The 15,011-nt window shown below is 29.4% G+C and overlaps 8 protein-coding genes across 8 annotated transcripts; 4 read left to right on the top strand and 4 right to left on the bottom strand.

The window, feature by feature from the left end:
- Positions 1–720: 720 nt before the first annotated feature.
- SCDLUD_003204 (putative cystathionine beta-lyase) lies at positions 721–1,983 on the top strand (the record flags this gene model as incomplete). Its single annotated transcript, XM_046077782.1, has 1 exon — positions 721–1,983. The coding sequence occupies one exon, from the start codon at positions 721–723 to the stop codon at positions 1,981–1,983; it is 1,263 nt and encodes a 420-aa protein (XP_045934166.1).
- A 240-nt stretch (positions 1,984–2,223) lies between these two features.
- On the bottom strand, positions 2,224–3,411 carry KTR1 (alpha-1,2-mannosyltransferase KTR1; the record flags this gene model as incomplete). The annotated part of the gene is made up of 1 exon (XM_046077781.1): positions 2,224–3,411. One exon carries the CDS (start codon positions 3,409–3,411, stop codon positions 2,224–2,226), a length of 1,188 nt encoding a protein of 395 aa, XP_045934165.1.
- Positions 3,412–4,167: 756 nt separating this feature from the next.
- TFC6 (transcription factor TFIIIC subunit TFC6) lies at positions 4,168–6,243 on the top strand (the record flags this gene model as incomplete). Its single annotated transcript, XM_046077780.1, has 1 exon — positions 4,168–6,243. The coding sequence occupies one exon, from the start codon at positions 4,168–4,170 to the stop codon at positions 6,241–6,243; it is 2,076 nt and encodes a 691-aa protein (XP_045934164.1).
- A 31-nt stretch (positions 6,244–6,274) lies between these two features.
- Positions 6,275–7,603, bottom strand: UBA4 (Uba4p; the record flags this gene model as incomplete). Its single annotated transcript, XM_046077779.1, has 1 exon — positions 6,275–7,603. One exon carries the CDS (start codon positions 7,601–7,603, stop codon positions 6,275–6,277), a length of 1,329 nt encoding a protein of 442 aa, XP_045934163.1.
- Positions 7,604–7,902: 299 nt separating this feature from the next.
- ERP5 (Erp5p) lies at positions 7,903–8,601 on the bottom strand (the record flags this gene model as incomplete). The annotated part of the gene is made up of 1 exon (XM_046077778.1): positions 7,903–8,601. One exon carries the CDS (start codon positions 8,599–8,601, stop codon positions 7,903–7,905), a length of 699 nt encoding a protein of 232 aa, XP_045934162.1.
- Positions 8,602–8,867: 266 nt separating this feature from the next.
- CTM1 (cytochrome c lysine N-methyltransferase) lies at positions 8,868–10,508 on the bottom strand (the record flags this gene model as incomplete). The annotated part of the gene is made up of 1 exon (XM_046077777.1): positions 8,868–10,508. The coding sequence occupies one exon, from the start codon at positions 10,506–10,508 to the stop codon at positions 8,868–8,870; it is 1,641 nt and encodes a 546-aa protein (XP_045934161.1).
- A 352-nt stretch (positions 10,509–10,860) lies between these two features.
- BCP1 (protein-transporting protein BCP1) lies at positions 10,861–11,724 on the top strand (the record flags this gene model as incomplete). The annotated part of the gene is made up of 1 exon (XM_046077776.1): positions 10,861–11,724. One exon carries the CDS (start codon positions 10,861–10,863, stop codon positions 11,722–11,724), a length of 864 nt encoding a protein of 287 aa, XP_045934160.1.
- Positions 11,725–12,158: 434 nt separating this feature from the next.
- Positions 12,159–14,726, top strand: EAF1 (Eaf1p; the record flags this gene model as incomplete). The annotated part of the gene is made up of 1 exon (XM_046076966.1): positions 12,159–14,726. The coding sequence occupies one exon, from the start codon at positions 12,159–12,161 to the stop codon at positions 14,724–14,726; it is 2,568 nt and encodes an 855-aa protein (XP_045934159.1).
- Between the last annotated feature and the right edge of the window lie 285 nt (positions 14,727–15,011).

Genomic DNA, 15,011 nt, shown 5'->3' with positions numbered 1-15,011 from the left:
TGTTTATGTTAGAGGTTGAAAAATAGTTAGGTCAGTTTAATGATTGGAAGTGTAGTATTATTTTCTTTCACTTGTTTACTTAATATGCAATTTTATTATGTATATATGTGTTTTTTAAGGAAGACAGTAAAAGGATTTAGGAAAGATTTCGCATATTGAATTCTACAAAGGAAAAAAAAAAAGGAAATGAAAGCAGTATTTTTATCTAAATCGATATTTTTATACAACATACAAAATACAAAATGGCTCTTTTTTTTTGTTTTCTTTCTGCTAGCGGAGAAAATCGTATGGCTCGGATTTCGTCCGGATAACTTCACTTTTAATCATCCTCCGAAATAGTACAAAGTCCAGAGCTATTTCGGACACATTGTTTCGGATTAATTACGTTTTTTTTTTTTTTTTTCGTTTATAAAATTATCATTCGTATACTTTAATTAAAAAATTACGAGAAAAATTAAAAAAAAAAAAAAAAAAAAAAAAAAACTGTGTAAGTTTTCCGTCTATTATGTTTTCAAATCAGTAAAATTGTATAATATACAATCAAACTAGCCTAGTAAATTTATTTCATATAAATTACTTTGAAATTTGATCAAATTATTTTTGTTTAGTTATTCATTTTCTTATTTATTTCCTTCTTTTTTTTTTTTTTCTTTTCCCTCTTTCCCCCTTTCCCTTAAATAATTTTCACTGCTTTGTTCTGATAAACCTACGTCTCCAAGAATGAAATCTTTTACTACTTTTCAAAATACTTTGAAGATACCTTCACGTGTATCAATATCGAGATCTATAATAAAAAACTTTTCTACGAGATCCGTTGCTTTGCATCATGTAGGTAAAACAACTAGATTATCTACCACTTTAATTCATGCGGATGATAAAGATAATAGAGTAACGGATGTTGCTCCACCAATTAATGTTTCTACTACTTTCAGATACGATAATGAAAACTTAATTCCATGGAACCAGAGAGAAGATTTCACGTTTTTGGAAACAACTCCAATTTATTCTCGTCTAGGCCATCCAAATAGTACCAGATTAGAATCTATTTTCAATGAAATTTTAGATGGCAATTCTGTAATCTATTCTTCTGGGTTGGCTGCCTATTACGCTGCTTTGACTTACTTTAACCCTAAAAGATTATTTATCGAACAAAGTTATCATGGGTGTCATTCAATTGCCAATATCTTTACAAGAAACTATGGATTAAAACAATACACCTTTGCTGATATAGAAAAATTTGCTCAGCCAGGTGACATTGTTCATTTAGAATCACCAGTTAATCCATTCGGTACCAGTTATGATATTCAAAAGTTGGCTGATAGAACTCATGCTAAGGGAGCTTTGTTGCTAGTTGATTCTACTTTTGCTCCACCACCTTTGCAAAATGTTTGGGATTTTGGTGCTGATATTGTCATGCATTCGGCCACAAAATATTTTGGTGGTCATTCTGATTTATTAAGTGGTGTGTTAGTCGTTAAAGCTTTAGAAACAAGTAAAAAATTAAAGGAAGATCGTATTTATTTAGGTACCAATATTGGAAATTTGGAAAGTTTTTTACTGTTGAGATCTTTAAGAACTTATGAACTAAGAATCAAGAAGCAAAGTGAAAATGCTGAAAAGTTGGTAAAATATTTGTCTGATAATAAAGATGTTAAATTTCCTAATGTTTTGAAAAATATTTATCATTCATCATTACAAACTAAAGAACCATTTGTTACTAAACAGCTAAAGGGTGGCTTTGGTCCAGTTTTCTCCATTATTTTACAAAATACTGAACAGTGTAAAAAATTACCAACTTTGGTTAAATACTTCCATCATGCCACTTCGTTGGGTGGTGTTGAATCTTTAATTGAATGGAGAGCATTAACAGATCCAGAAATTGATCAAAAATTGATCAGAATATCTGTCGGTTGCGAAAATGTTGAAGATTTAATTAATGATTTGGGTTGTGCCTTAAAACAATTAAACGATGGGGCCTCATAGGCGTTTGATTTTCTAATGGTAAAAATTCTAAGGAGATAATGCAATCTCTTGATCAAATAAAACATTAATAAGAAAGACAAAAAATTGACCAAAAAAATACTTTATTTTATATAAGTGACAATTATATATTTATAAATAAAAAATGAATCAAATAATTAGATAAATACTAAAGAAAATAAGCATGTGAATTGAATTTTATTTTATTTTATTTTATTTCGACCTTTTCCTTTTTTTTTTATATTACATATTCATTTGCCAGTTTTTTGGTTTTTCCAAATTATTAATATAATAATACTTGGAAGTGCATGAATAATCATTCCAAGTGAAATCTTCCTTTGGATCGCATGTGCAACGACCATTCAATCTGACATTTTCATCAACAGAACATTGAACAAATGGTGGATGATAATAAGAGATATCATCAAAGTGATGTATTTGATTTCTGTCTAGAAACAAAGCAGCAGCAATAGAATGAACTGGTGCATCACCCCATCTTTCATAAAAGAACCCACCTGCTTTATCCAAATAGTTGAAATAGTCAGTATAAGCAGGACCTCTCCAAAAATCTAAGGAGGCAACTTCAAAATTAGACCAAAAATGGCACATGTTATAAGAGAAACCTTCATCATCACTAATGAAATCCATCATATTGTTCTCATGCAAATATTGAGGATGTTCCTCCAAAAATGATTTTGTAGTATTCCATAAGGTTTTGACAGTTTCTTCATATTCATGCAAACTAATAGTAAAACCATACATTTTATTGTTATCTTTCATGAATTTGAAAACATCATAGTCGATATCACAGAAAAATTCCACATCTGGTTCAACACGCCAGTAATATTCATAATCATCCAATAGTGGATGTTTGAAAAATAACCCACTCTCATATCTACACATAAATCTATATGGAACACTATCACCGTATAAAACACCCTTCTCTCTCATTTCGGTTCTACCTTTAGCAGCTTTTTCCTTATCGATCCAGTCTGGAACACTCCATTGCTCCTTAGGAACTTTACCATAAAATGTTTCGCCACTAACGACGGCAGTCGTTAGTCTTTTAAATTCATCAGTAAATTCGTCATCGTTTAAGAAAATCCAATTATATTGGAATTTATAATTAAAACGATCTTCAACACTTTTGATGGATTTAATTAATCCCCATAAATCACGATTACGAGCCAAAGTAACAAAGGCTGCCTTGACCCTTGGACCAGGGTATGGTGCTTGTTTAACACGATTATATTTAAATCCTAAATTGTTTTGAGAAACATAAGTTTCTAAAGGTAGTGATATACCGGCTTTTGCTGATAGCTTGGTAGTGGACACATTAGAGGGTAGTAATAACCATAAAGTGAGTAATAAAGCTGTAATCACACCAAAAAATTTATAAATACGTTCTTGTTGCTGGCCACGAAACTTCATGATCGTTTGATTTTATCACTTATAAGTTGAGGATATCTCGAAAATAAGTCTCTTTTTTCTTTACAATACGGTGATGTCTTTTCACAATGCTGATGAATGAATAAGAAAGATAATATGTAACGAAAAATTATGTGTAAGAAATAAAGTAGTGTACCCATTAAAAATGAAAAAAAAAAAAAAAAAAAAAAAGAATAATAAGAAGAATAAAACTTGGAAATGAAAAGTAATATTTGCTATTTGTTTGTTTTAATTTTTATTTTTATTTTTTTTTTTTCCTTTGTAGTTCAAAAGTCCACGTATGCCTTTTCTGTCTTTTGATCATTTTTCTTTTTTTTTTTTTAATTAGACAGGAAAATTTTTAATGTGTTAGTTTTTATTTATTTTTTTTGTGCGTTAAATTTTAAAATATATTCTTTCTGCGTAATTTGTGTGGGAAATGTTTTGCCTATTCTAGAAATATCGGCTAGTACGAATAAATGGGCAAAGCAGCAATTTAAAAAAAAAAAAAAAAAAAATTAATACACGAAACACGAAAAATAATTCATTGTGATATCCGGTATCTCTTCTACCCCGAGATGTTCGGACTATAAAGACTGCCAAAATAATAAAAAAAAAAAAAAAAATAAACTAAACTAAACTAAACTAAAAGTTTTTTCAATTTTCTCTAAAACAGAACAAAATAAAAAAAAAAATAACAATAGTAAAATAATTGACTAATCAAATACATAAGTCGACTATGAACTTTAATATCTGAGAATGGCTAAAATGAAAAGGACAATTGATAGTCATAATAATAACAATATTTATAATGCTGGTTCACTTATAAATATCGAGCCAGAACTTTCCGTTGATAATATTACACAAACAACAATACATGAAAATACTACTTCCAGAAAAGATAATGAAAAGGAATCTGCATCTAATAAAAATACAAATAATAAGCTTATAGAATCACCGAAAAGAACAAATATAACTTGTGAGGAAAATATTGAAATTTATAATGAAGAACCGTTACCGAAGAAGCAAAGGAAAACACCTAAAAATTCTTCTAAAGGTACAAATCCTTCTTCCACCACCAATAAAACACCAAAAAAAAAACCGTTGGGTAAAAAAATTAGTTCATTAGAACAAATATCTGAGTTTTATAATTCAGGCATGAAAAAGTTATCCTCCAATTACAAAGAATTGCGTTCAATCAGGGATTTATCTTCTGGTGTTGTCAAAATTGAAAGAATGTATGGTTTCAAAAATAAAAAAAAATTAACTGAAATAGGCAAGTTTTGCGATTTATTTAAAAACCATATTTTCACTTTCCCACAAGATATACTTGTTGAAAAAGATTATCTTGCCCGTTTTGATAATTCCCAAGATTTACAAAAAATTAGAGAAATTTTTGAACAAAAAAATGCGAACGAATATGAAAGACAGAGTATGGAACAATTGCAAAATAATTTTGACTTCAATGGTAATAATAAAGCACAAAAAATAATATTTGAAAATAACGAATCGGAAATTGATCTTTTACCGTCTGCTACCCAATTTTCCATTCCAAAAGACAATTATTTGGATTTCCCGGTTTTCAAGTTTGGTACGCGCAATGGTTTAATTTATAATACCTCGTACTTAATTACAGACTTAGAATGGATACCGATTTCTGGAATAAATGCTACTACACAACTGTTGGTTGTTGCCAAGTCAGCTCATGCTTCCAAACAAGATGATCCAAAGTTGAAATTATTCGGTACGGAAACACATACTAGTGTTTTGGATGTTTTTCAAGTGGAAATTGCTGATCACGTCAAGATAAAAAAAATACAAACGATAGTTCACAATTTGGGCGAAATATGGAATATGAAATGTGTGAATAAATTAACTGAAACGGAAGAAAATGGAGATGGTATCATTACCAAAGTCAAGACAGTCCTATTATTTTGTTGTCAACAAGGTTCAATAAATGGTATTGACATAAAATGCGATCTTCATCTACAACAAGCCCATGATGAGGATAGTGTTGGGAACAACGATGTGACTATATTATCCTTAAAAAACATACCCATTACTATAAAACTATCTAGGTCACCAATTACTTGTTTTGATTTTATAAACTCAACAACGATTATAGCTGGATTTCAGTCAGGGCATATTGCAGAATTTGATTTGACAGATCCAGAGTTGGTGCCATCGTATTATCACAGAATACACGAGTCCTACATTACTTCTATTGTGGTATCATATTCTGATTTTGAAAATCCAATTATTTGCACTAATTCCTATGATGGATGTATTGTCATGCTTGATCCAACCTGTTTATTCACATCTAAAGAGGTAGTTGGTAAATTTAGGGGTGCTAATTTTGCACCCATGTGCTACTCCCCACAACTATTATGCGTAATTTTCACTGATGGAATCAATTCTGTGAAATATGTCGCACCACACGCCATTTTTGCCTCTCACTGTTTAGCACTTCATGAAAATAGTGTTAGTTCTCTAGCTTCGTCCAAGTTACATCCCATGATATTATCAGGTTCAGCTGATGGTGCAGTCTACATGCACAACTTACAAAGAAGAATATTTAGCAGTGCAAAATTGTTAAACCTGGGCTATAAATATATTAGGTTATGGGATTGGAAGTATAATAAGGAACTAGATACTTATAGATTGGATGGGAATTACCACATTAAAGATTTTAGTGCAATTGACATTACAAAATTGAAAATGGAACCACCTGGAATAAATATATCGTGTATTAAATGGAATGAATCTTTAAGTGGTGCTAAGGTGTATGCATTTACTAATAGTGCAGGTTTACTTGTGATAGAAAAATTAGAGTGATAAAAAGTCTACATCTATATATATATAAGTTTTAATATTTTGGTATTTGAGGATCTATCTCATCAATGTATCTAAAAAACCCGCCGATTACATCTTTCACATTAGGTATTTCAAATTGGTCTTTTAACAACCTTGTAGCTAACCGTGAGTCATTTCCACGTCTACATATAACAATGATCTCAGAATCTTTATTCACTTCTGGGATTTCCCTTTTCAAAAGAGTTAGATCACCATTCATTTGTTTCAACTCTTTAACAGTAACATTATAACTGTTTGGTAGATGTGAAATTTGGTAGTGATGACGGGGCCTGACGTCTAATAACAAATGACCATTTGCCTTTTGATCTTTTCTGTAATAATCATTATAAAAATCTTGAATATTCAGTCTTTCCGATGATTGACAAACATCATAATTCTTGGATCCGCAAAAAATACCATAGTTTATCTCACCAGATTCTATATTTTCCTGAGAAATTTTGCGATGTGCGGCATCTCCACAACATGCACAAGTTGCCTGTCTGTACCTCATTTTAAAACTTCTTAAAGTTTGGTTTGGGAAACCGCAATATTGTAATAAAAACGGTTTAAAATTTTCAACAGTATAAACCCCCAATATTAATTTCATAGTTTCCACAGCCATCATTACACCAACCAAACCAATACATGGGCCTATAACGCCACCATCCGAACAAGAAGATACTGTATTTGGGGGCGGTGGCGTTGGATAGAAACACCTATAACAAGGTCCAACGTCGGCAAAATTTAAAATGCACAATTGACCTTCTGTACCTACTCCTGATGCAGATACTACAACTTTACCACAGTTAACAGACACATCAGATATCAAATACCTTGTTATTGGAGTATCCGTACAATCCAAAATTATGTCATATTGCTTGAAAATGTTAAATGCGTTGTAATTGTCCAACCTAACTGGATGGGTGGTAACATTAATGTGTGGATTTAATTTGGTTATATATTCTTTAGCACTTTCACATTTTAACATTCCAACTTTGGTGGAGTCATGCAAAATTTGACGATGCAAGTTGGAGTTTTCCACCACATCATCATCAACAATACCAATATGACCAATACCAGCGCCTGCTAAGTAGGCTAAAGCAGGACATGCTAATCCACCAGCACCAATAAACAAAACTTTACTGTTTTTTAATTTTAATTGGCCCTCAATGCCATTAGATTCTTCACAAATCATTTGTCTTCCATACCGACTATATTCAGCTATGCTTATTGGTAAATGAGTATTAGCAGATAATGTGGCGTTTTTCCTCAAGTTGGCATTTTCCAATTTTAGTTTTTCTATTTCTTTTTTTAATTCATCAATGTCGCTGTTTACTGCCATATTTTCTTTTTTTTTTTTCAGTTATATTTCTAATATTCAGATGTGTAAAATTTATATATATATATATATTTATTTTTTGAATAATAAAACAAGGCAGTTGGATTTAAAAGCATCTAACACATAAATATTACTTTAAAAAGTTGAGCAAAATTATATTAAAAAAAAAAAAAAGAAAAGAAAAAAAAAAAAAAAAAAAAAAAAAAAAAAAAAGTCCGTTTAAAAACGATAATCGCCAGCCAATAATTGATAAAAAACCACAATCAAATAACTACAATGATATCAATTGTTTTGGACATATTTTAAACAATTTTTTGTTTTACAAAGAAACTCCTTAAATATCTTAATTGAAAAATACACATGGAAATCAAAATAAAAATCTGTATAATAGACCAAAATACAATCTTAGAATTAACTGCTTCACTTTCGTCTCTAAATTTAGTCTCTCTATCCCTTATAATGGTTTGTTCTGATTTAATATTTTGTAATCTAGCCGTCAATTGATCAACACGATCTTTTAAATTGCTTAAAGTTTTTTTTTTCCTACTGTCCAAGCTTTGAACGTTACCCAATGAAAAGTCAACAAATAATCTGATATTTGAATTTGTGTTACTGTTTATGATTGGTTCTTTAGAATTGATTATAGGTTTTATACATATTTCATGTTCACCAGTATCTAAAGCGGTGAATGTAAATTCACCAATATTAGAGATTTTTTGGCTGAAAACTCTTTGATTATTATCAAAAGTTTCATCAACAGTAATTTCTATGCTTATATCTTGAGTATCGATGTATTTTAACTTACCTTGTATATTGCCAGTATCTTCCACACCAATTTGTGCTTTCAATGCACCTGAAATTAATGAGTCTTTGGCCAATTCTTCAAAAAAACATTTGGATTCGCCACGAGGAATATAAACATATAAAGCAGAGGTGATGTTAATAGATAGTAAGATCACTATTATTGACAACACTAATGCACCAGGGAATAATTTAACCATTGTATATGGTTGATATTTTGAGTACTTTTTGTTTTTAGTTTTTTGGTTATTTGTTTGAATTACCAGTTTAAAGTTACAATTTCACAATAATTTGAAAATAATTAAAGAACTAAGCAAGTTGTAACTTCTTTAATAAAATGCTCATAGTCCGAAAGTCCTTTTTTTTTCGGCATGTAACCAAAAAAAAAAAAACAATAATAATAATAATAAAATTTGTGATTGTAATGTTAAAAATTATTTTGCAAGATGTTTAAATTGCTTATAAATTACACAGGTGGAATGTTCTTCCATATCCAACTATCATTATGTTCTTTTACCCAATCCTCTAATTTATCATGTTGGCTCTTACCGTACGTTTCCACAGTATAATCTTCATTCTCGCTGTTTGTCGAGGATGATGAACAATAATAGTCTTGAATATAATCCATCTTAGCAGTACTGTTGTTCATTGTCAAACTTTTTAAAATATCCATTTCCAAATTAGCAATTGCAATATTTTTAGTATCAACCTCATTTTCCAAGTATTCTAGTCTTTTTTTACAATATTTTAGTAAAAAATCATTAATAAATTTTTTTTTAATCTCTGCACATACGTTAACAAGATTCAAAACGTCTTGCTTTTCCAATTTATTATTCCTTCCAGTACTATCTTCATACGAATATCTTAACTGAGGGAAATCGATATAATTCAACAATGCGTCTTCTTCATTCTCATCGGTATTACCAGCTTCCATTATATCAATAACTGTTAGTGCGTATACTCTAGGATTTGGATGTTTCAAAGTATTCAAGTCCTTTATCAGTTTTTCTTCTAATTCAGTATCATAAATTAAATCATTAACATAGGGCAAAGATAATAAAACCAGTTGATCACTGTCTTCAATTTCAACGATAGGAATTGGTGATGTTGAATATGGCAATACCTTTAAGTTAACATATAATGGGATCTTAAACCATTTATATAAAATTCTATGTTCTTTGGGTACTAACGAAGGTGATAATTCTAATTTAAAAATTTGCTCATGATGTAAATTTTTTGGAATAAAACCATAAGTAAAATCAAATTTTGCCAATTCCTCCACTGGATCGTAACTAATAAATATCTCAAAAACAGATTCTTGTTGATTTTTATTTTCTAAAAGCAATAAAACATCATTTGTGTTTCTATCTACATCAAAATAAGCATTTTTTTGATCATTGTCATGATTAACAAAGTCTAGCATGGGGACTAATGTAGTATTTATTGTAAAATCATCGTTATTTCGGTTGACTTCTTCTGGGATTTCCAGGACTCTGCTTGTAACAGCGGCATAAATCTGTTTACATTCATCCAATTCAATGGATAGATTCAAGCTCTCAGTTAAAAAAGTGTATAATTGCGTAACAAATCCATATTCTTTTGAGAGTCTTTTTTGAGCAGAATACGATAGATTCCAATAATCCTCTAAATCTTCTTCATCCTCGTACATTATTGGTTTGCAAATATTAGTTTTTAATAAAACTTGTTTTATATATCTTATTAGAAACTGTGGCAAATCTTGATGGCCCAATTTGCTCATACTGAAAAATAAACACATATAATATACCAATAAAGTTGTTTCCGAGAGATATTTATTAACAAAATTAAACTCTGCATCTATATTCAATTGCATCAAGGCACCTTTAATAAAGGGTAACTCATTCACATAGGGTTTTAAAGTGTCCAAGGAAAAAGTGAACTTTTTAGGAATTCTCATCAACTCGATATTAGCATTGTTGTTGGTATGTGTATTTATGGAAGTGGTAGTACAAGAATTATTATTTTGATAAAAAACACCTAATCCCCCATAACCTGTATCTTTTATGACTAAGTTTGGATTTAAGATAATGTTATTATTTGTATATTTGATCCAATTAACAAAATCCATTATATTGCAATAGTATATACTTTTTTTCTTTTTTACGTATTTAAATATTTATTCAGCTATGGTTGATAATTACAGAAAAAGATTTCCATAAAGAGAAAAAAAAAAAAAGAAAAAACGTACGTAAAAAGTAGCTTTTCTTTTTCTTTTTTCCATTCTTTCTTTCTTTCTTTCTTTTTTTTTTCTTTCTTTCTTCGGGCTTTTCTTTTTATATTGAAATATTTTAATCCTTTAATTAATTAATTCATTTCTATTAAAATTTTAGTAGTAAAATTAATAGCATCGATTATTTTCAGCGACTTTTTTTTCATTCCAACAACAAAAACTCAAATATATAACAAAATATCTATTTACTATGGTTGAAGTTACAACTCTCTCTAAACTAAGTGAAATTTCGAATGCCAATAATAAAAAGAAAAAACGGGAATTAGATGAAGAAGAATCAGATATTGATATCAGTAGTACCGACTCTGAAGTTGAAGATACTGATTCAGAATCTGGAGATGATCAAGAAATAGTCAATATTGATTTTGATTTTTATAATGTCAATAAAGATGTTGATTTTCATGCCTTAAAAAACTTATTACGCCAATTATTCGGCCAAACAGAATCCAATAAAATACATTTAAGTAGCTTGGTTGATTTAATACTAGATGCACCAGCCACCACTACAATCAAATGTGATGGTAATGAATCAGATCCATATTGCTTTTTAACTTTACTTGATTACAAGGAGAATAAATCTAGTGATTATGTGTCGTATTTGAAAAACAAAGTCGATACCAAAATAACAACATTTTTCAACACTTTAGATAAATCCAACAAAACTTTAGCCTTGTTATTGTCTGAAAGATTAATTAACATGCCACCAGAAGTTGTTTCTCCATTATTTAAGATAACTTTGGAAGATGCCTACAACAACTTAGGAAATGACAAGCATTATGATTTGTATTTTATTGTCAGTAGAAAATATGAAGTAAATTTTGATAACGATGAGGATGCTGGTAATAATATTAAAAAATTAAGTAGTAACAAAAGAACCAAACCGGCATATGAAATTGATTATTTTCATCCAGAAGATCAATTTATTGAAAAGTATGCTTCTGTAAAATATGATTCGGTTCCTAGGAAGGGTATAATAAATAGTTATAATATTATTGACCATAGCAATTTAGTTAAAGCAATTGAAGAATTTGAAAATGAAGTTTCCAAGTGGTAAGAACTATTTGTAAGGGGAAAACAAAAAAAAAAAAAAAAAAAGAGAAGGAGCTAATGAGAGTAATTCACAACAAGGTGATTTACAACTAAGTATTTTTTTTTTTTTTTTTTTGATTATTTATTTTATATAAAATTGTTTGATCAAAGTGGAATAAATAACGGCTTTATTTATTAATATTTCTTTTCAAGAATTGTAACTTTATTAATTTAATCATCAATACGAAAATGAGAAAAGAGAGAATGTGATGTACGGATGTATAAAACAGTAATAAAAATATAATTCAAAGTTTTTTTTTTTTTTAAAAGGTTAATCCACATAACATTTCGTTCACATAATTCATGCGTTCAAGTCAATATAATTAATGCTCTTAATCAACAACAAGAAAAAAAAAAAAAAAAAAAAAAAAAAAAAAAAGTAAATAACCAAAGATTATTATGTCTTCTTTTAAAGAGTTACATATTCAAGAGTTAAAACTAAATGATTTGATAGAAAAAAGAAAAGAATTATTAATTCAATATTATAAAGAACAACAAGATCAACATCCGAGCATTGATATAGGTAAAATTATCACTTTAGATCAATACATTTCCCATTATAATATTAAAAATATTTCCGACTTTAACAGTTTTGATATAAACTTTTTGAAAAGAAAATTACCTATCGAAGATGAAAACCAGAAACCTTTAGAAATTACAACTAAGAAAAGAAAAACCAACATATTTTCAGATGATGATTTGTATAAGAAACGTCTATTAGAGAAAAGTATAATTCAACTTTCCAAGAATAACTTTAAAAAAAATAAAACAAATAATACTACTAGATTAACTTACAAGAGATTTACACGAGATGAGCTAAACACAAAAGAGTCTATTATTTTATTAATGAAAAACGAAATACCTTCAAAAGTACCAAGGTCTATTCCACTAGCAGAGTTAAGATATTTAACTTCAACATTACCGCTATCAAAACTATTACCAAAGTCGCATAAAACCTTAACTACGGACATTTGGAATACAACTTTAAATGAAAGTAGAATTTCGGTGGTAAGTTCTCGTATTGAAGAATTGAGAAGAAATAATATGTGGTCCTTAAGACAACCTAAAAAATTTATAGATAATTTGCCCTTTTTCGGTGTAAGAAATATTGTTACACATAGACAGAGATTGTTACAGGAGGGTAAATGGTGTCAAATGGACTTTAAAGAATTACACAAATTAAAAATGGCTAAATGTGTTTTTATTGCCGATTCTATAAAGGAGTACTGGCTAATGGGCAAGGAAAAATGCTGTGTTAAAAGACTTAAAAGAAATGAAGAACAAATTAATGATAAATCTAAAGCTGATTCCAGTCAAATTAATATCTTCAAATACCAAATTTTTGATGATGATCTAAGTGAGTTAGAAAAAGCAGTTGTTGATAACCTACCACTATATGAACCTTTTGATGAAAACATTAAAGAGCAAAATATAGAGTTTGTTCCAATATCCAAAACAACTATAACTTTAGATGATGATAAGTTTATGAAGCTAGTAGAAAAAGAAGTTATAGATTTGGATACTTCCTTGGAAGCGTTAAGCAAAAGAAGAGGGTTATTTGGAAGTAACAGTAATAGAAGAGGCCATTATTTAAGACCCCCAGTACCGCCACCCTTAGAATTGTTACCATTTAGGACCCCAACTTTATGGTTACCTCAAGATGATCAATTATTGGTTTCTTTAATAAATCAGTTTAAATTTAACTGGGACATTGTTAGCTCTCATATGTCTGTTAATACTACAAATGGATACTTATCTAATACAGAAAGAAGAACTCCTTGGCAATGTTTTGAAAGATATGTTCAGTTAAATGTTAAGTTTGATATCAATGATTTAAGAGGAACACGTGCACATATGACCTATTATTGGTTGGTGCAGGCCCATAAGCTGCAACTAAAATTGAAAAGAAGAATATCACCATTAGGTGTCACGGAAGATAGTATTCAAAGAGGCCACAGACGATTAAGATGGGCAAGTATGTTTGAGGCAATGAGAAAAGTTATTAAGAAAAGGGAAAATGTTCCTAAACCAAATCCACAGCAATCAAGGAAACCCATGGACTTATCTAATACAAAAATTCCAACACCACGAGAAATGTCCGAATTGAAGGCACAAAGAGATGAGGCATTGAAGAAGGATTTGTTGATGAGGAAATATAATAAGCAAAAAGTATTGCAACGTCAAATATTACAGCAACAACAACAACAACAGCAACAACAAAAGCAAAAACAACAACAACAACAGCAGCAGAAACAGCAGCAGAAACAGCAGCAGTATCAATCTCAACAAACACCACCGACAGTTTCTCATACTGGAGATACCCAGTCACCCTCTAGTAGTTCTCATCAGAAAAGGGTTTCGTCTGCACGTCTATCACTGTCACAGTCACCAAGGCAAACACCTATTGAAGCAGAGGCTAGTTTTAAACAACATTTATCTCCTCGTATTATCATTGAAACTTATGCAAAAAAGCTCATGCAACAAAAGCTGGATTTATCTCCAGAAATTGCGCTAAAAGCCGCAGAGAATTATTACATCCAAATATTCAGACAACAGCAAATTGCTAATGGTGAAAATCACCTCGGCTCTGTTAATAACGATAACAATGGCCATATATTACCTAATATTGTCAATGCAAAATCTATAACTAATTATGATAATAATATTTCTGCTAATAATAATATTTCTACTAATAATAATATTTCTACTAATAATAATATTTCTACTAATAATAATAAAAATACTGACACTTTTAAGGATGGTTTCAATGTTTCCAAATATAGAACACCTACACCACAAGAAATTTTACAACAAAGTCAATCACATCAACAACAATTTATCGGCCCTGTAACAACACCTACGTCACAGGAAATTATCCAAAGATCTCAACAACAACAACAAATAATCGCTGATAGAAAGCCTACATCGCAAGAAATTATTCAGAAATCACAACAAGGTCGGTCATAGTTAAAATACCTTCTTTAAAAATATAATATATATATAAATATATATAGAGAATTTCACAAACAAAAAAAAAAAAAAAAAAAAGAAAAGGAAAAAAAAAAAAAAAAAAAAAAAATAAAAAAAAAAAATTTTAATGATTCGATAAATAACAAATATATTAACAAAAAAAAACAGAATAAAAATTTAACAAATTTCCTGGAAGAAAAAAAAAAAGAAAACAGAAAAAATTACTTACAAAAAAAAGATAACTATTGCTGATACAAATAAACATAAAATTTTAATTAATTG

Source organism: Saccharomycodes ludwigii, chromosome IV, assembly GCF_020623625.1.
Source record: "Saccharomycodes ludwigii strain NBRC 1722 chromosome IV, whole genome shotgun sequence".
Lineage (NCBI taxonomy): Eukaryota > Fungi > Ascomycota > Saccharomycetes > Saccharomycodales > Saccharomycodaceae > Saccharomycodes > Saccharomycodes ludwigii.
Note: the sequence above shows the minus strand (reverse complement) of the source record. Positions and strands in the feature narration are given on the sequence as shown.